The sequence below is a fragment of the Seriola aureovittata genome, chromosome 17 (genome assembly GCF_021018895.1).
Source record: "Seriola aureovittata isolate HTS-2021-v1 ecotype China chromosome 17, ASM2101889v1, whole genome shotgun sequence".
Taxonomy (NCBI): Eukaryota; Metazoa; Chordata; class Actinopteri; order Carangiformes; family Carangidae; genus Seriola; species Seriola aureovittata.
In genome coordinates this window covers 23,719,318-23,740,560 of record NC_079380.1, presented here as the reverse complement: position 1 = coordinate 23,740,560, position 21,243 = coordinate 23,719,318, and the positions used below count along the sequence as shown (strand labels likewise).

Below are 21,243 nucleotides of genomic sequence, written 5' to 3'. Positions count from 1 at the left end.
GCGCTGCGAGTTCGACGCTGCGAGAGGAAAACTTTGAATCAGATAAGAGGCGGCGAGCGGATGTTTCACGGTGGCAGTTGAAGCGTGACCTCACTTCACCTTTACTTTGTAGACTGAAACTGTTGCGTGCCGGGAGACGGTGGCACCGTCTGAACCACAATCTAAACTGCTGAGGGGTAAAAAAAAAAAAACACCTGACACGACACAACAGGTTCTCACAGGCGGAGACCGCCGCCGACCGAATGAAGAGCGGCTCGCTCGCTTCCAGCACCGCCAGCTGAAGCTGATGCAGTTCAACACGGCGGCCGCTCGTCAACGTTACATGTTCACGTTTAGTTGAAACTGTTTGCAGAGCAACAATCACTTACTTGACATGTCGGAGAATGTTGAATCGTCTTGTATCGGACTGAGACGTGCGTCCAATCTTTAACCTGCCCTCATTAGCCACCTAGCTCGTGAAGCTAAAGCTGCAATGTGTTAAGTTTTAATGTTTTACGCTGGTATTCCCTCTCTGTAAACTATTCCTTACTCTTTACTCAAGTGTTGATTTCCCACTCAGGTGGATGATAAAGTTGTATTGTAGAAAATGAATCTGCAGCTATGAAACAACCTTAAAGTCATTTCCTAAGAATAAATGAAACATCCTGTGTGTCTCAGACGTCAAGATCTGATGCTCTGCTTCCTCAAACTCAGCTGGATATCTTTGGGATTTGGACAGTTGGTTCAGTAAAAAAAAAGCTTTTTCTATCCATCACTTTGTGAAATTAAAGGCATTTTTTACGATATAGTGGCATTTTACAGCCAAAAAAATAACAGGTAGATTTCTCAACCTTGAAAATAGTGGCTACAGCTTCAGATCAGCTGTGTCTATGTGTTTATGTCGTGAAAGGCTGGAAAAACTTTTTAAAAAATATAATTAACAATTATTAAACTAAATACATTGAACCGAAAAGTTACAGTAAAGTTGCCGACAGGTTTAATGTTCGGTCCTCTGTCTGTTCTCACTTCATTATCACACTGTTTGTCTTTAAATTAAAATTTTACATGACTGAATGAAAAGTTAAAAATTCACCTGGCAACATATTTGTCAAAAACATCATGTGGCTTTTTACTCACGCGGCATGATTCCCTGGTTGACCAGCTCTTCTCTCGTCCGTCTCTGTTGCAGCTTCAGCTGGAGGACTGAACAGCAGGACGGACACAGACACACAAACAGGAAGAGAAACAAAAGTCAGTCAGGGCAGAAGAATGAATGGAGCGCATCATCATCATCATCATCATCATCATCATCAGAGCGCCTGCGAGTGAAACGTGGAAGTGACAGAAGTGAGAAATAACAGTCGGAGGAACTCAGAGAGGTTTTTATCTACCGTTAGCTGATCGAATGTGTGGTCCTCTGTGAGAAGACGTGCGAAAGTTATGTCACAAACTACAAAAGGGGGAAGGACACACACACACACACACACACACACACACACACAAATACACACAGATGAACCGACAGTTTCCTGTTTCAAGTGTTTGACACACACCTCACTGCTGCATTCATCACTTCTCATCACTGGAGACATAAAAAGTGACAAAGACAGATAAAGGAAAAAGACATAGGACTTGCATTATTTCAATATAACTTTAATTATCCTGCTTTTTATTCATTTGAATTATTTCTGCCACTTTGTATTTCAGAGAAAGCTCCGACACTTCAGGACTCCCTGCAGGTGACTAGCTCTGACTCACCACGGCCTCAGCCTCCCTCACGTCTTCTCAGAAAAACAAGAAAACATAACTGCAGCACGTCTGAGGACTGAACTCCCAGGATGAAAATGTGAATTGACAGGAAACGATCTTGTGCAGATCTGCAGCTCTATCTGGGTCATGAAATCAGCATTAAGGTGTAACAGAATACGGTGCCTGGAGGTATTTTCTGGGCAGAGGGCTCTTTGTGTCACACACCCTGACCATGTGCACTCGCTACATTAGCTCACACGTTAGCACTGCAGAGCTGTGGCTGAGGTGTTGCACAGCGTAAACCATACGCTGCGTTCACACACGTTTTTACTCGGTAATATTCAATTACAACAACAGTTGAGTGAGTGCACAAATCTCTCTCTCTCTCTCTGTCCCTCCTCTGATGTGAGACACAGAGCGTACAGATCCCGCTCCCCTTACTGCCGGATCATTATGTCTGATCAGAGCTGAGGTCAAAGGTCAAATCTATAAGGTCAGAATTTACTGCTGTACCTCCTGGGCTGAAGGCAATCGCCCCGATGACATTCAAAGTGTATCTCATCTTTCCACGACACAGCGTTTCTACGCCATGGGCTCACACCCCACTGGGCGTCACTTGATCAACAGAGTCAGAATCTCTCTTCTGATTGGCTGACTGTTTTCTGAGTGATCCAATAAAAATAAAGCAGATTTCAGGTAAAAACACTCAGAGAAACCAAATCCTGCAAGGTTTGGATGGTGGGTCCAGGTGGGCGGGGCTTGGTGACTGCTTTGTTGTGACATCACAAAGTTCCAGAAGTCCTGACGGCTGGTTTTAAGGCTCAGTTTCTGAATACAGGCTGTGTGCATTTCTCTGTGGACTGAGGCTTTGATACTTTCACAGTATTAATATAGAAGCTAGAGCTGATCTATAATCACACTACACATGGTCACAGACCTTTACACTGGATGGGACCTAAACCTGAATCTCTACACAAACACACATCTGAACATGGCCGCCTTCTTCTCTGTTGGTTTCTCTCACATCAACTAAAAGCGACTATATAACGCTGTCATTCATTTCTTCTTCTGTCTTGCAGCTTCACAGCAGGACGAGCTCTTATCTGTCTCGTGCACTTGCCCCTCTAGTTGCTCTTTTCCGTCTCATCTCCAGTCCACAGACGCTCTAAACTGCAGCCTAGATTTTCAATTCATGTTTTTGACAGCATAAAAAAAAGGATTTGTGTGTTGTAGTGTTTGAGCATTGCCTACATTTTCTGCCCACTAAGTTGGTAATAATGAGAGCAGGCTCTGTCGCTGTGGCCTATTACGAGCAGAGTCTGCAGACGGTCCCTCAGTGTGTCCTGCAGTAGCCCGAGATAAAAAAACATTCATATTCCTTTGATTCCTGCGGTGAGGACGCGGCTGACGCAGGATGGTGCAGATTCTCCCCTCGGCAGCAGGAAAGATTTAACTGGCTCCTGCAGGCAAACAAGGGCGGACTGACAAAACAAACACTAACGTAGATACTCATTACGAGCATGCATAACATTTGCAAACACACACAAACACACACGGGAGTGCACATCGAACGTGCACAGATAAACACCTCCACTTACAGCTGCGTAGTGTGATTATACACACACAATCATGAAACATTGCCCACGTTCACTATGCACACACACACACACGCACACACACACACACACACACACACACACACACACACACACACACACACACACAGAAACCACTTGTTTTTGAGGCAGATGATTTGTGCCAAGAGATGACAGGCAAGTGATGCAATGTGCTGATACAGGATCTATTCTGGGAGAGTGCTCACTGCTGCGATGCAGCTGCAGAAGAGCAAAGTGTAGCTTCAGTCACAGCAGAGTAACACAGACCAACAGCAATTCTCATGATCACACGGGAGTTTTACGCACAAGCTTCACGTAGGAGGAAAACCAAACGATGTAAACAGCTTATGAAGAAGTCGGATGTAACAGTGTGTGTGTGTGTGTGTGTGTGTCCAGCCACGTAGCAGTAGTGACCCAGCGTTGCCTCCACGGCGAAGGAGCGTTTCAGACATTAGCATCGTTTACAGGTTCTGTTCACACGAAGGCCCATCTGTGTGGAAGCTGGGTCTGGAGGCTGCTAATTAAAACGTCTCCTGCTCCGAGCGATCTCAGAAAGGTTTCTCTTATAACCCAGACAAACTTGTTGTTTGAGATGGCGATACATTCGCCATTAGCTAGCCACAGCTGGTAACATCTGTCTACTCCAAATCACGGTGAATCCAGCCCTGTTGTAAGTGTCGACTGTGTGTTCGGCCTTTAACGCTGTTGAACATCTTTTCCTTTTCATATATATGTATGTTTTACAATTTGAATTTTAGTAAGTATAAGTATGTGTTTTTATGAAATGCACAATAGTGTTTGCAAGTTGTGCTTCTGTTTGTTTTATGTGTCTTTGTTAAAAGCTAACAAACAGGTATATGACAAACACATGGAGCACAGCAGGTGAGGGGTCGACCCCCCCGACCCCTGACTACCTGCTGACACACACCTGTAGCACCAGTGTTTACACTGCTCATATTATTCTGTATCTGTAAAGCCGAATATTTCAGTTCCCCATCACTTTCTTTTCATTCTGCAAGTCAAACCTCCGTTCAGCTCTGAATGGACGGTGCTGCTCCCCTCACCTTCTCCTCAGTGTCGGTGTCGTCTTTCAAAACACTTCTTCAGAGAGATTTTAAACACATTTCTATTGACACAAATTTGTCCAAACTCTTCAGGCTCGTGTTCATTTATTACATCTGTTAGTTTCAGCTTCAGTGATCCCGTTATTGAGCGCTGTACAAGTAAACTTGACTTTACTATCATCACTCCTTCGCTGCCTGTTTGTGCGGCGTCTCTCCTTCTCAGTTTTCTATTTGTGTCCATGTTGTAACCACCGGGAACACGATCCCTCTGGACGGCCAGCTGAGCTAAAAGGACCGTTACTGTAAACCGCCGACACGCAGAGAAAAGACGCTCGCTGTGACAAGCGGCGGACCGAGACGTACCGGGTCTGTGTCACATAAAAATCCTACAGTGTGTCACATGAAGAGAATCTCAAATGTTTGCATTGGTTCTCATAAAGGTTTTGCAAGCAGCTGGTTGTCATCCATGTTTGTTTTGTTAAAAGCACACGTTGGCACTTTCACAGGATCCGTGTGGTCGTCCGTCGCCACAACTCGACTCACCACTGAACCGTCTTATTCAGTTCACACTCCTTCCTGTTACAGACTAAAAAACATCTGTGGAAGTAGGTGGAGGTGATCTTTCTGTGTGGTTGGTGAAGTCTGAACCGCCATAATGTCTCTCTGTGAGAGCTCGCTTTAAAAACAAAGGCCGAGTGACAGGACGCAGGAACTCGCTCTGTAAATTCACGTTTGTTTCAGCTGCTGAATAAAGTTTTTAAAACATTTAAATGAAAACTGACTTCTAAAATCTTTAGCGCTCGCAGGGTTTGACCTCTCCTCTCTCTCCGTGCAGCCGGCTCTGCTGCGAGGCCCGCGGCGCTACAGTCAGCGGGTTGCTGAGTTCACGCGCTCGGGGCAAAGTGTGCTGTCCCGCGGGCTGGCTGAGCCCCAGCTGTAACCCAGCCACTTGTAAAGAATTTGATCCACTTAACACCTCAGCCCAGAAAATAAACCTGGACGACACTCGACACACGGAGCGCCGTCACACTAAAAACAGTCTCTGCAGTTTGTAATATGTAATATATAATATGGACAGAAACCTACAGCAGCAGGTCACATAGATTCTAAAAGCTCCCGTGTGTTGCAAGTGTGACACGTGTACAGGTATCCCACCTTGTCTGAGACTCTGACAGGCCTGGCGCTCCAGCTCAAACCGTATGGCTCTCTCATCCATGTTGCTGCTGATTGGCTGAGGCCTGAAAGGGGCAGGGTCAATGCGGACACAGGGCAGGTGCTCCAGCATGGCGAGTGCCGAATGAGACATCCACGGAAATTATAGCGAGAAGAAGAAGAAGCCGGTGGTCGGCCGCAGCTGTCTGTACATCCGCAAAACAGAGCGAGGTAATCCTTCTGTGACGGCAGGTAACCTGCTGGATAATGAAGGAATATTCTTCAAAGCAAAGGTTCTGCAAAGTTTCTGAAATCAAAAACCCTCAAAAGAGTTTTCTCCTCCTCATCTCAACAGGCGTTTTCCACCAGTTTCTTCTGAGAACCTCCTCGATCAGACAGAGGAGACACTCTGTCGGCGTCCTCTCTAAACGTGTCACGGCAGTAAGAGAAAAAAGACCGTACGAACACAAAGCTGCTGCAGCTACAGGAGCGACTGAAGACGCGTGTGTGTCCGTCACAGCTGTTGCTCTTCTCAGTCATTCGGCCGTTGACGGACACAGACAGGCGCACACGAGCACACACACACACACACACACACACACACACACACACACACACACACGTTCTGAGCCCAGGCCCGTTCCTACTCACCAAATTCCTCTCACTTAGCACTGCTGATCTGAGTTCAGTGTGGTGTCGCTGCACCTGTGTGAACACCTCTCTGCCGTCATGACCTCAGGCCTGAAATCACTACACACACACACACACACACACACACACACATACACACATACACACACACACACCTGCTGCCGCTCTGCATGCCTACTCTCCTTCCTGTCTGCTTTCCCCCTTCCTTCCTTTTTGTTTGGTTGTCTGTCTTTCCGCCCACCTGTCTCTGCTTTGTGTTCATTATTTTCCTCCTCACATGTCTGAAGGTTTCTCCTCAAAGTCAGGATTAAAGCTTGTTTGGTAGAGGAAGAGGAGGAGGAGGAGGAGGAGGAGAAGGAGGAGGAGGAGGAGACCCACTGCTTTGACTCCTTCTGGCACATCCACAGATCATCTGAAACCTGACCCTTGACCCTCTGTCAGGCATCATGAGCACGACTGTAACGTGAACCGGCAACAAGAAATCAAACCAAAAGGCTACCGTTTTATGGATGTACAGAGATAGACGCTGACATTTGATAGGCGGCATGAATAGCTCAGCATGAGAATGAACTGAGGGCAGAGCTGCTGCTCACATTCATGAGTCAGACGTGTTCTTCACAGGGTGAACGATGACGAGGACCACGGAGAAGTCCGTCACGCTCAGGCAAATCAATCGGAGTCTGACCTGTTATGTTTGAGCTGCTGAGAGATTCTTCCCACAAAGTTTTAACAGCTTTAAATGTAAAGTTTTTCTTTTTGTAATATTAATCAGGAATGTTTTTAAGGCACGTAAGCAGAAATACAAAATAGCACCAGACTCTGGATTTCAACAATAATCCTCAAATCTCTCAAATCTTCCATTGAACTTGTCTCACATGTTCGTGCTCAGCAACAAAGTTATTAGAAGCTTTCAGTCTTGTTTTACTTCTTTTCAACCTCCAATACTGACAAAAACTACTGGAGTAGTAATGTCTGTGGGGGGGGGGGGGGGGGGGGCATTAGCATTAGCATAACTGCTAACACTGTGTCAGTCACTACCAGTTACAAGCTAACAAACAAAATCAACAAATTAAAGATGCTAACTACAGTAACCATTCTGAAAAGATGCTAACTATGCTAACTGTTCTGAAAAGATGCTAACTATGCTGACCGTTCTGAAAAGATGCTAACTACGCTAACCGTTCTGAAAAGATGCTAACTACGCTAACTGTTCTGCAAAGATGCTAACTACAGTAACCATTCTGAAAATATGCTAACTATGCTAACTGTCCTGAAAAGATGCTAACTACGGTAACCATTCTGAAAAGATGCTAACTGTTTTGCAAAGATGCTAGCTACAGTAACCATTCTGGAAAGATGCTAACTACGCTAACCATTCGGAAATTATGTTAACTACGCTAACTGTTCTGAAAAGATGGTAACTACTGTAACCATTCTGAAAAGATGCTAACTACGCTAACCGTTCTGAAAAGATGCTAACTGTTCTGACCCGTCTGCTAGTCTCTGGTTCTGGTCTCCTCTGAGTCTGGGTCTGACTGAGTCTCTCTGATGTTTCCTCCTCTCACCATCTTTATGCTCTCTGCTCTTTCACCTGTCCACCTGGAGCCAGCAGGTGGTGGGCGGGGCTAAAGGCCTTTTCTAAAAACAATAATAATAATAATAATGATGATGATAATAACTGCGTCCAGCAGCTGATGTGTTGCCTCTCTGCGGGTCAGTGATGACTACCTGTCTGCCTTTAGACTGCCTTTATCTCTCTCTTTCAGCTCGGCCGTCATCTCCTCTCTCCGCCTGCATGTCAGGATAAAACACCTGCTGCCGTCCACTGACAGTTTCATTCATCTCCATTATTAAGGCTCTGTCCCGGCTGACAGCAGATAATATGATACGACATTAAAATGGGAGACACGGCCCTTTCAAGGTGAAAAAAAAAAACCTCAGCGCTCTCTCCTCATCTGTCCGTTAGCATCACAATGAACCGACAGTGCTCGTCATGTTCAAATTACGTTGATGAATAAGAAACATAATGTGGCGACGGCAGTGCTTCATACACGCTGGGAAGCGTCTGCTTTTGTAGATGTAAATGTAAATTTTGGAGACTGCTGATTCACAGCAATGAGAATCTGCACAGCGGCGTTAAATGTGGAGGGCGATGTGTCCGTGTGTGCGTCCTCGTTACTGAGCGTGTTAATATGCGAGATATGGTTTCCCCAGGCAAAGAACTCCTCCGTCTGAGAAGAGAGGGGGAAATGAATCAGGACTCTGATCCGCCATTACCTCCGATAAGACCCCCACCAAAACGCTGGCAGGGATAATCCTGCTTTGCTGCATGTGATTGTGTGTGTGTGTGTGTGTGTGTGTGTGTGTGTGTGTGTAGGTGTGTGTGTGTAGGTGTGTGCGATTGTTTATTCTCAGAAAGTGTGTATCTACGTGCGATAACTCTGTACAAACACTCACTGTGTCGTTATAATTTATGCAACAGTCAGAGTGAAACTGAAAAATGTGTCTGTGTGAGTCAGTCTCTCTGTGAAGTGCGTCCTCACATCGGTCAGAAACATGGAGATAAAAGACAACAAACTGCCGAGGGCTCAGAGTGGACTGTAAATCTCTCTCTCTGTCTTTCTGTGTCTCTCTCTCTGTGTCTCTCTCTCTCTGTCTCTCTCTCTCTGTCTCTCTCTCTGTGTCTCTCTGTGTCTCTCTCTCTCTCTGTGTCTCTCTCTCTCTGTCTCTGTCTCTCTCTCTCTGTCTCTCTCTCTGTGTCTCTCTCTCTCTCTCTCTTCTCTCTCTCTCTCCGTCTCTCTCTGTGTGTCTCTCTCTCTCTCTCTCTCTCTCTCTCTCTCTCTCTCTCTCTCTGTCTCTCTCTCTGTGTCTCTCTCTCTCTCTCTCGTCTCTCTCTCTCTGTCTCTCTCTGTCTCTCTCTGTCTCTCTCTCTGTGTGTCTCTCTCTCTGTCTTTCTCTCTCTCTCTCTCTCTCTCTCTCTCTCTCTCTCTCTCTCTCTCTCTCTCTCTCTCTCTCTCTCTCTCTCTCTCTCTCTCTCTCTCTCCCACCCACGCAGCTCCGTCTGGTTGTTTCACATGTTAATCGCTGTTTATCAATAAACAGGAGCAGAGCTCCAGCTCGGGGTCGGCTGAGGTCAGTGCTGCACTTTGAACGCTGGACGTTCTTCTTCCAGACCTTTCTACCAAATCCAGCGGTCTGCAGCCGTGGACTGTGTCAGCTCAGCCACCACAGCGACCCGGCTGCCTCCGCTCCACACCGACCGTGGGAGGCGGTTGAAAGCTTCAGAACGAGCTAATAAGTGGACACCGTCCGAACATCTCTAAGATTAATATTGAGATCTTTTTAAGACTATTGTTCCCTGTGTGTCAAATTTTACAGGTTTTTAATTTCCTACAATGTTTCCTGATAAGAAAGATGTGATTTGGTACTAATTATAGGGAAATTAAATGAGTTTATATCCATTCATTAGTGGAAACTTTTTATATTTCACCTTTCTGCGTGTTCAGCTGAGCAGCTGTGGACGAACTGAAGACTAAAGTCTGTGTGTGGCAGGAATTAACTGGAAAGAATCAACTGCCATTAAAACATAATTACACGGTTCTTTTGCAGGAAAGGTCTTAAAAATTTTAGGAAACTATTCTGAAATTTAGACCTGTAAAATACATTTGTGTATTTTTATGTTTTTTAAGTTGCAGAGCATCGAGCTCTCAGGGCTACCACACATCTCTTTTAACCTTCCAGGACATATTGTTGTATTGTATTACACATATTGTAGATTCAGTAGTAAGAAGCTCCTTCTGTTTCTGTTTAGCAGCGAAGGTGTTTAAACTATGCACCAAACTGTGTGGTAATCCATCCAGCAGATGTTGAGACACGTCACTCCGAACAACAAATGTCAACCTCATGGTTTCTCTAAATGAAAAGTCAGAGGATCAACAAAGTCGTGAGGATTCATCCTCCGGGGACCACGAGTGTCTGAACAAAACTTAATGAAAATCGATCCAGCAGCTTCAGTCTGAACCAAAGCGATGGAGCATCCGACTGATCTTCCGTTTCTAGAGCTTCACCTCGCCATTTAACATCCCGACACGTCCCCCGATGTCAAGACACTGCAACGACCAGACTCCCTTCGGTCAGTGAACGCTGCACAAAGCCGATCCTACGAGGACAGTGTGAGCGTTTTCTTGCCAAGATAGTGCTTGACCTTTGTGTTTAACCTCATTAACCTTCAACATGTCTGGCTGTGTGTGTGTGTGTGTGTGTGTGTGTGTGTGGAGTTCGTGCATTTGCGGTTACGTCACGGGGGGGAGGAAAGGGCGAGACTAGAGGTCACAAGAGGTCATTGCCAAAAGCAGCTTCTGTGAACTTCTGCGTGACTGTGTGTGTTCATTAAAAATCTGACTCAACAAACCCTCAGCTCCACTCTGCAGGATGTGAGCGCATGTCTCTGAGGCCGCGGTGCACCGAGGATCCAAGACATTATACTGACTGATATCTGGACACGGGTCATTTGTTCCATTCAGGCCACGGAGACGTAGAGAAGCAGCATGGGTCATATAAACTGTGACTTATAACATCTTAGACTGATAGAGACTTAAAATTATAGAGTATATTTTCATTTTAAATATCTAAACTATGGCTATAAAGTTTTATTTTCATACCCCCCCCCCAACACACACACACACACACACACACACACACACTGTTATTTACTGCTACATATCTCTCTCATCTCCAGTTTCATCACCTGTGCGCTTCCTAAAACAAGAGAGAGCTGTAAACAAGTGTCAAATTATCTCCAACCCCAACTCCTCCGCCCCCGGGTGGAGCTGTCATGCATGTTATTATGATGCACTGCTCAATAAGCATATTTCGATAATTAAAAATAATATAATCTACCTGTCTCATAGCTGTCTTTCTGTTTTTTCCAACAGGCCTCTGAGGAGGAATTCGCCCCAAACTTAAAATGCAGTTATTAACTATTGATCCACAAGTCGCTCAAACTGGAGTCTGTATGAAAAAAGCAAAGCCAGAATAAGTGAGGTCCTTCTCCCTTCTCCTCCACACTGCTAAAAATAATGGCACCATATTTTTGCAGCTGCAAAAACATGCGTTGAATGTTTGTCAGATGTAAGAGTCGTGTGTCGCACTGCGGCTCCAAAAACATGAAGTTTTCCACCGACCCCCAGCCTCACCTGTCCACCGCCGTTTGTTCAGAGGAGTCTTCAGCTCTTCCTCTCACTTCATATTCCTCAGCCAATAGTTTTTCATCACTTCACCCCCCACCCCCCCCACCCCCGGCCAACACCCCCCTCGACCAACACCCCCCCCCCCCCTCTGATATTACATCTCTCTTTCCTCTTAACCTCTGTAATCATTCCCACTGGTTTAAATAGCAAGACCAGCTGGTCTCATCGCTATATCCAGAACCTCTTCATCTGTGCACACTGGGTCTAAGGTTGCATATGCACGTGCGCACACACACACACACACACACACACACACACACACACACACACACACACACACAGGGGCTATTCAGGGCTGATTAATGGGATCTGAAGGGGGCTGCAGGTGAGCTCTGTTCACCCAGACACTGTGGATTCACATTCATTTCTGTCTAACTGAATAAATGCTGGCTGCAGTACTTGTACTGGTCAGAAGGTGGTGACATGCACCTTTAAAATAAAACACAAAGGCTCTGCAGCGTGATCCCCCTTGAATCTGAAACACACACACGAAAACAAAGATTTCTCTTCTGTTTCCCTCTGAGGAAAAAGAAAAACGCAAGTTGAGTTCATTTGTAAAAGTGATTGTGGATTATCCGGTTCTCTCCGCATAAACGATTATAACGATATTTATTTTTCACCCCACAGTTTACTTTAATTGGTCAAACGCTCGTGCTCGTGCACGTAGGAGACAGCGCTTTGCTGTTTACAGTGCGTTCATGTGAAGGGAGACCTAGTATGTCCGAAATGTAAACTCTCTCTCAGCCAGCAGCTCCACAGAGACTGGACAAGCCTTTACACCGAACCCCCTGTCTTCCTCTGCAGACGTCTGCTGGACACTCGTCTCACAGTCTCTGGAGATACAGAGGAAGAACCCCCCCCCACCCCCCCACCCCCGGCCAACACCCCCCTCGACCAACACCCCCCCCCCCCCTCTGATATTACATCTCTCTTTCCTCTTAACCTCTGTAATCATTCCCACTGGTTTAAATAGCAAGACCAGCTGGTCTCATCGCTATATCCAGAACCTCTTCATCTGTGCACACTGGGTCTAAGGTTGCATATGCACGTGCGCACACACACACACACACACACACACACACACACACACACACACACACACACACAGGGGCTATTCAGGGCTGATTAATGGGATCTGAAGGGGGCTGCAGGTGAGCTCTGTTCACCCAGACACTGTGGATTCACATTCATTTCTGTCTAACTGAATAAATGCTGGCTGCAGTACTTGTACTGGTCAGAAGGTGGTGACATGCACCTTTAAAATAAAACACAAAGGCTCTGCAGCGTGATCCCCCTTGAATCTGAAACACACACACGAAAACAAAGATTTCTCTTCTGTTTCCCTCTGAGGAAAAAGAAAAACGCAAGTTGAGTTCATTTGTAAAAGTGATTGTGGATTATCCGGTTCTCTCCGCATAAACGATTATAACGATATTTATTTTTCACCCCACAGTTTACTTTAATTGGTCAAACGCTCGTGCTCGTGCACGTAGGAGACAGCGCTTTGCTGTTTACAGTGCGTTCATGTGAAGGGAGACCTAGTATGTCCGAAATGTAAACTCTCTCTCAGCCAGCAGCTCCACAGAGACTGGACAAGCCTTTACACCGAACCCCCTGTCTTCCTCTGCAGACGTCTGCTGGACACTCGTCTCACAGTCTCTGGAGATACAGAGGAAGAACCCCCCCCCACCCCTCAATCAAATGTGGAGCCTGCGCCATCTTAGTATCTCCGTACTTGCTCCGAACAAACTCTATTTCTTGCTCTTGTGGGGAAAAAAAAAAAAGCAACTTACCCCCCCTCCTGTCTGTGAGTGGCAGCGGGCTGGGGGCGGGCTGCAGGGACAACTCTCGCAGCTCATTGGCCACGGCTTCACTCTGAGGGCTGGGGATGGAGGCATCTGCATTTGGGCTCTCTCCAAACTTGGTCTCCATGGTTACCAGAGTATCAGAGTGAGGCTCACAGACAGACCTACAGAGTGAAGAAAGACATAAACACACAAGTGTCGAGGGCAAATAGGATAGAGTATATTACCCCCTGTTTAGTTCTGCCTCTCTCTCTCTCTGTCTCTCTCTCTCTCTCTCTGTCTCTCTCTCTCTCTCGCTCTCTCACCCTATCTCTCTCTCTCCTCTCTCTCTCGCTCTCTCTCTCTCTCTCTCTCTGTCTCTCTCTCTCACTCTCTCGCCCTGTCTCTCTCTCTCACTCTCTCTCTCGCTCTCTCTCTCTCTCACTCTCTCGCCCTGTCTCTCTCTCACTCTCTCTCTCGCTCTCTCTCTCTCTCTCTCTCTCTAAATGACTCATTCCTCGTGAACAGAGGTAACGGACGCCCTGATGTCCCTAACGTCAACAAAGGGTCCACCACTCTGTTGTTATTGGCAACCGTCATAAACAGAGACAGTTGCTGGAAAGACAGTGGAGCTGCTGTGAACACACACACACACACACACACACACACACACACACACACACACATACCACAACTCTCTGTGGCAACATCATCACATAATAAACCAACCACAGGATACTAGAGAGGAAAGGTAATCCCTGATATACACACACACACACACACACACACACACACACACACACACACACACACATTTACTAAATAAAGTATCCCAGTTAAATTGAAACAAATTACTTGGAAGATCCAGTAAAACTTATTTATTCCTAAAACTGAAAAAGTCTGAGAGACAATATTTTAACTTGACTTGTTACAGTTTCACAGTCGTACGACAGTTGGTTTATATATCTATATCTATACACCTATATTTGTCTGTGATTAATAATAATTCCTATTAATTTCATGAATTAATGAATCATTAAAAACAACATGGAGCTGGATGAGCAGCAGGAAATGGATGGAGGGATTAAAAAATTAAAAACATAACATCAGGTCTGGGACGATGGTACTGGAGATTTTCCAGCCAGTTTTTTGTTAAAATCACATATAAAACATTGTATAAATGAAGATACTTGAAAAATTTACCAGTAAAAACCCCAGAAAAATATATATATTGTAAAGTAATTCATTGAATTTTACTGACAAGGTCATTAAATAACAACAATTGAATTTAATAACAGACCTTGCTCCATTCACCTCACCAGATATCACCAATATACTCTTAATATTTTGTACCGAACAAATGAGGTTCACAGCTGATAGAATCAACAGGTAGAGGCCATTATATCAAAAATCATAATTACAATAATTTAAATGCATTAACATGTCATTGGTAAAAATACAATTACAACATCTGTGTAAAGAAAACACTGTCAGTTTTTACCTCAAACCACAGTTTGATTTGTTTACATTTATTATAACAAGGTATTAAAATGATTCTAACAGTGTTGAGATTGAATAATTTACTTTATAATAATAATAATTTACTTTATTGAGGGTTAAAAATGCAACATGATGCAACTGCTGACGTCATTTGATGAAGCAGTATTTGTGTAAGGATTCACTCATCGACTTTCTTAGACTCTGTTTATCTCGGGAAAGTAAAAGGATTAGAGTCTGTAGTGAGATGAAGCTTTGACAGACATTTGCACAGTCTGTCGTACACGAACTGTCCCGTGCTCTCTCCCTCTGTCAACAAGCATACTGCTAAAACACCATTAAACTGCAGTTTCAAACTAAAAATAGCTCGTTGCTAAGCGAGCCATGTCTATTATTCCTGGGAACAAATGTCATGATATCCACTGTTTTTGTAAAAAACACTGATAATTTTTCTCATTTCTCTTTCTGACACCAGTGTTGTGTTACGCACCTCACTCACGTCCTCCCGCGCCCGTTTCATATAAGGTCAAAAAAACAAACCTGAAGCTGCAGATTCATCCCACGCCACATCCTTTGATGGCTGGACAAGCATTACACGGTCTGCTGAGGGAGAAGAGACGAGCGGCAGTAGTAAGAGTAAGAGTCCTGGCGCTGATACAACGGTAATAAAACGGTAATACAACCCCTGACAAAACATTCCCATCACAACAACAGTTTTGGCCTTTTTCGGCGTTTCGGGGAAACACTGACCTTCAGTTAACGGCTGCGAGCACTGCTACATACCATTAAAAATAAATCTCGTTTTGCCATCCTGAAGCAAACAAGTTCCCGGTAATGTCTGTTGACATGGCAACGTATCTGAGGCCCTGACTTCTCCCCCGGGTCCACTACAGTCTGCTGGTCCTGATCCTTGTGGGTTTTGCTGCCGCCGCTCTTTGCTCTTCTTGCCCGGCTCGTATGAGTCGTCGCACTCGTTTCTAACTAACACAACAAGGCAACTTGTTATTGTTATTGTTAATTAACATCCCAATAATGATTTGTTTAATGAGTCTATTGTCAGGTTTGTTAATACTACAACACCGTAGCAGCGTGTCGCCCTGTGGCCGACCTGCTGTCCACCAGCTCATCAACTCTCCCAGAAGCCTGCGGTGTTTTAACCCCTGGTGCTTCACTCCTTCTCTGTGTCAACGTGTTACGGACACGACGGCCGACTCTCCTGGTTCTGAGTATTTTCCTGGTGTCATGTGTGAACCTGGTCATTCCTTTGTTTGTCTGTGCGTCAGGTTCATCGCTGCCTCTCTTCCTGGTTCCTACTTTTTGGGTCCTAAATTGTTGCATTGTGTGTAACACAAGATTTAAAGTAGTTTTAATATATTTTGATAAAAATACAAATAGAACATGATAATTGTATGACAGCACTGTTTGCATTGTAAATTAACTAAACAAGCATGTGTGTAAGACCTGATTAAAAACGGAAACACTATAGGGTGGAGCCTCTGTATCACCACTGTGTTAACTCTCAAGACCAGAGAGATTAGTTAAAATGGCTCATTTAAATTTTAAGCATTTATTCCATTATTACTGAGCATTTGCTTCATATATTTATTTTTGCTTGCGCTGGTAAAATCACCAAAGTGTTTATGAGAGTTCTGTGTCGGCGCACGTAAACCCCAGACCGTATCAGCTGACCTGAAATCTTCAATCGGAATTAAACTAGTATCACCTCCTCGTGGTCGTCGTGCCGCCGCCACTCAGACTAGTTCCAGGTTACACACCTGTTTATCCACAACAATAGATAAAATAGATAAAATATGAACCATTTGTGTGACATTTTGTCATAATTGCTGAGTAAAGTCGTGCGTAGTGGCTAATAAGTGCTTTGTAAGGTCACACTGGCCTTGACCTTTGACCTTTGAACCACCAAAATGTAATCACTTTGTACCAAATTTGATTGGGATTCAGCACACGACTCTGGCTCTCTGGTATTTCTCCCAAACTACCCATGTGACTCATTTCAGGTCGTAGTAATACGAACGTCTGATTTGAAAGCACATGACTACAATAACATGGACAGAGACTCTTCACAGAGACCTGCCAGTCAGGCTTCAAGCTACAAATCTACTGTATGGGACATCAGCAGGAGGACTGGAGGGGCAGCACTGGCTTAATTTAGCTCCAGAGTATCCCAGCGTGTTTGTGCTGGAATGTAAACGATGTACTGAGTGCTGGCTATTCAAACACTTGTCACTGTGTCAACTCAAAAAGGAAAACTTGGCATGGCTTTCTGCAGATTTGTCCCGAAAAGCGAAGTCCTCTCAAGCTAGAAAAGCGACGACCTCGAACATTTAAACAGTAAATCCATCATGATTCAGGCCAGTAAATATTCATAATCACGTACCTGGTCTTTATCTGCTGGTGAACGAGCTCCCGGGGATTTCCATCTCAATGGATCCACTTGCACTAAAATCGGAGAGAGAGTAAATAACAGGAAAGATGGCATTAGACACAAACATGATGAATGAGAACACGTCTCCATGGAAACAGGTGGAGTATTTAACAAATGAGCTCCAGATAATAAAAAGTTAATTAAAAACATTTCAAAATAAAACTCTCTCTGTGTGTTAACTACAACCAACTCTGCTCAGTATTTAAGGACAGTTGGGATGTTGCAGATGAAGAAAAAAAAAAAGCCCAGCTGTGTTTGGTCTTTATTACATCTGAAAAAATTTGATGTTAAAGGTTCTTCTTTAGTTTTTGTTGCCTAAAAACAAGACAAAAACTATCCATGACAATTCAAATAAAAGCAAAAGAAAATTAAAAAAAGAAAAATATAATGCTATAGCTGTCATAGTGTCCGATGCAAGTGTTTGGCGGTAACGTAAAGCAGTCCACAGGCAGCTGTCAGGGTGGACAGGACTGTCTGCAGACAACAGCATGAAGCTACAGTGCGGGGCGTCACGCAGCATGCGGTGCAGTCAGCCGGAGGCTCTGCTGTAAATACGTACCTTGGTGTTATCTTCGCTCCCGCACGGTGCACGTTTCATTGTCCATCTCTAACGAATCCGAGCAAGACTTCAAGTTTTGTGCGACACACAGTGAAGTAAACCGGGATGAGGAAAAAAAAAAAAAAGAAAAAAAAAAGAATATCCTGTTAAAACTTTCAAAATACAACTCCTACTGATGACGGTGAAGCGGCTGCACAGAATATAATATATATATATATATATATATATATATATATATACTTATAATGTGTCATAATTAATTATTATCTAAACTGTTAATATCTTTTTTTTCTTTTTAATAACTATATAACATGTCACTCTGCTGCTTGAAAGAGTGACACTTCATAAAAGTCTATAAAATCATCACATTTGGACAGCAGAGTCCATCAAACCGGCATGTTTCCTCATATTCATACACTTCCACAGAGGCAGTAAATAGTTGGCATATGTGTTATTAAAGAATGGTGAGTGATATTATAAATTACTGACACAAAATAATTTATAATTTTGTGTCTAAATTATTATAAATAATTTATAATTTTGTGTCTAGTACCGGATCTGCGACCAGAGGGCGACAAAACCACGCGAAAAGGTGCTTCGGCGACCGGACGGAACGGTTCTTTCGGTCACGGGGAGGGGGGGGTCAATAATAATGACGGACCAATATGGCGGCAAAACATTTAGCTAAAGAAGTAAACTATAACTTCAAAATCATGCCTGTAATTAATCTGTACGTAAGTATATAATTACCGTGCGATAATGTTCATATAAATGGTGAAAGTCTGTCAGTGTGTTCGGCAACACATTCAGAGTTTAACCGCTAATTCATCTGACAACGGACGTAAACGTTAGCTAGCTTAACGTCACAGTTACTGGAAACAGGTTAGTTAGCTGGTTAGCACCGTTCAATATGTGGGGCGAAATTGAACCCCCTGCTAAAACACAACCGAGTTCGTTTGAGAGTGAAAACGAGAGCGAATTGACGGAAGAACCGGTGACACGCACCCAGAGATGTGACTTCAGCCGCCCCGCAGACACCGAGCGGCCGCCGCGGGACACCGCGGTGAGAGCAGCAGCAGCAGCAGAACCGGCGGTTTGTAATTAACGTCTTATGCAAATATCCGCCCGCCGCGCTCCGTTGTTGTTGGCATGACAGTCATTATTCTGTTTTACTCATTCAGTTCGTGAGCAAGGCTGAGTCCACCTGTATAAACGCCATGGTGAAGCCATAGCCATGAGCGGGAGCCTGGTGAAGAGCCAGCAGATAGGAGAGGCTGAACTGACCCTGCAGCAGCGCAAAGAGGAGCTACTGCACCAGTACAGGACCAGGCCGCTGGTTTTCCTGGAGCGGTACCATGTATGTGTACACGGCTCTATGTGTTTACTTGCCCACATACTGTACTTGGCTGCAAAAGGACACCTAGGTATACTGCTTAGTAACTGAAGTGTAAAATATTCTGACATTAAGAGACATGCATTAAATAGAGGCAAATACAATCAGAAATAGGTCCAAAACAGTTACTGCGGAACAGGGTTAAAATGCTGGTAGTGGCATCAAAACATATTTTCAGCTTGTAAAGTTAATCCTTACCCTTAAAGTTATCTCTGGCTATTTCAGGATTGTGAATAGAGGTGTCTCTTTCTGTGTTCACTATGACAAATTTATCCAAGATGTTATCACATTTCAACAAGTCTTTTTGGTTGTGATTTTAAAATGATATATTACTTCAGTTACTACATCAAAAGGAAAGAAATTCAGCATACTACCAACATAACTCAAATATAATATAGGTTATTGTGTTAAACACTATCTACTCTCCTTCATTGCCAGGCCTGTCTGAAGCCCCAGGACCTGTCAGCGTTTGCCCACGTCATCTCAGACCCACGAACCCATCACTACAGCATAGTGATACAGAGACGAGCTGCCGCGTGCACCAACAGGACCAGGGTCCGAAACCAGCGCTACGCTGCCCTCAGAGCGCTGCAGAAGGGTACGGGCTCCACTTGCCTCTGGTGGTATTATGCAGATAGTTTTGGTTTTACATATTCATGGCTGAAGTATCTGCTGCCACCTCAACAATCACTGGTAGTCTTGTAGTATACACTGTATATCTCCTAAATTACATTAACTGTGTGTTCAACTGAAACTTGTGTTTTTTCTTCTCAACTTTTCATTCCTCTGCTCTACCTCCTCTCCTAGAGGGTCAATATTTCAGTGAGGAGCAGATGCGAATCAGGGAGCCGCTGTTGTATGAACAGTATATTGGCCAATACCTGACTGACGAGGAGGCGAGTTTCATTTCATAATTTACAGCTCAGTTTAGTTTTAAAGAGGCTTTTCTCTACATTTGTCTTGGGGGGACCTTCTGGCTAATTTCATGAATGCTTTAGGTGCTGGAGCGCTCGCAGGAGGCCATGTTGGACGGTGCACAAGGGGGGGAAGGAGCACCAGCAGGAGGCACGGGAGGGCTCGCTCACCTCCTCCTGAACTCCTACCAGGAGCGTCTCATCCAGAGTCGTCTGCAGGAGGAGCAGGAGAGAGAGGACTGCCAACAAGAAGAGGACGAGGATGAGGAAGATGGTGGTGAGAGGGGGTTACAGGTGGTGCTGAAGTTAATCTCACTGCTTTCATCTCCAAGCCTCTTGTCAGCATCTCTCTCTCTCTCTCTCTCTCTCTCTCTCTCTCTGTCTCTCTCTCTGCTCAAACTGAAGACAATAGAGTCCAGGAGAAGGAATGGGAGCCCACCCCCGAGGAGAAGGCTCTGCTCAGGGAGGAGTTCATCAGTCAGATGCACCAGCGCTTCCTAGATGGCAAAGACAAAGACTTCAACTACAGGTCAGCCACAATACCACCACCACCACCACCATACACTAAACAGACACTAGGTGGTGCACTATCAAGCTTAGAGCTAATTTAGGCGGATCAAACAATTGACAGTCAAGTACAAGTATGAATAAAACATCTAATAAATCCTGATCAGGACATCTGAGGCCATTAAAGAAGAAAAAGTTGGATCGAAGCAAGATTAAAAAACAGAAATGTAATTAGGTGAAATGTTAAATTGGTCCTTATAGTAATACAATGTAGTTGAAATACAACATAGTAACTACGAGTGAATTAATGATGTTCTGAAAGTTCTGATTCAAAGACCAGAAATGAAATTATAATAAAAATCCTACACACTGGCTGGTGAAGGGATTATTGTAAGTGTTTGTGTTTGTGTCTGTTACAGCGAGGTGGATGAGAACCCAGACTACGACAACTTGGACATTGTCAGCAGAGACGCAGAGGATAAATACTTTGATGAAGATGATGAGGAGGAGGAAGAAGAAGAAGATATGACAGAGTAGCAGCTGTAGCAGTGGTTAAGCTCTCAGATTGATCTGTAAATACAAATGTACAAAATAAGGACCTGTATTGTGTTTTTTAGTGTTTGTTACACCTGGATGCAAACATGGTAATAAATATACTGACTTTCGGTATTTTCGTGATTTGA

General features: G+C 44.4%; 2 protein-coding genes across 4 annotated transcripts in view; one reads left to right on the top strand and one right to left on the bottom strand.

Moving 5' to 3' along the window:
* LOC130184692 (myocardin-related transcription factor A-like) overlaps positions 1–17,944 on the bottom strand; it is a 37,123-nt gene extending 19,179 nt beyond the window's left edge. The window contains exons 1-4 of one of the 3 annotated variants that reach the window (XM_056400731.1): positions 17,747–17,944; positions 17,140–17,201; positions 13,254–13,429; positions 1,117–1,182 (exon numbers count right to left, since the gene is read on the bottom strand). In XM_056400731.1, coding sequence (XP_056256706.1) covers positions 1,117–1,182; positions 13,254–13,392 — 205 coding nt within the window. In that variant the 5' untranslated portion in view covers positions 13,393–13,429; positions 17,140–17,201; positions 17,747–17,944. Of the gene's footprint in view, positions 1–1,116; positions 1,183–5,563; positions 6,059–13,253; positions 13,430–17,139; positions 17,202–17,746 lie in introns of those variants that run through there. The other 2 variants (XM_056400732.1, XM_056400730.1) reach the window with 2 other exon arrangements.
* A 437-nt stretch (positions 17,945–18,381) lies between these two features.
* ccdc97 (coiled-coil domain containing 97) lies at positions 18,382–21,229 on the top strand. The gene is made up of 7 exons (XM_056400737.1): positions 18,382–18,839; positions 18,928–19,103; positions 19,578–19,737; positions 19,947–20,035; positions 20,138–20,330; positions 20,459–20,582; positions 20,980–21,229. The coding sequence occupies exons 2-7, from the start codon at positions 18,981–18,983 to the stop codon at positions 21,095–21,097; spliced, it is 807 nt and encodes a 268-aa protein (XP_056256712.1). The 5' UTR covers positions 18,382–18,839; positions 18,928–18,980; the 3' UTR covers positions 21,098–21,229.
* The last annotated feature ends 14 nt before the right edge of the window (positions 21,230–21,243 follow it).

Bases quoted from the DNA above. Each gene is read 5' to 3' on its own strand.
- ccdc97 (XM_056400737.1), top strand. From the start codon at position 18,981: ATGAGCGGGAGCCTGGTGAAGAGCCAGCAGATAGGAGAGGCTGAACTG. The intron at 19,104-19,577 runs GTATGTGTACAC...CTTCATTGCCAG, and splicing joins TTTTCCTGGAGCGGTACCAT to GCCTGTCTGAAGCCCCAGGA. The intron at 20,583-20,979 runs GTCAGCCACAAT...TGTCTGTTACAG, and splicing joins GACAAAGACTTCAACTACAG to CGAGGTGGATGAGAACCCAG.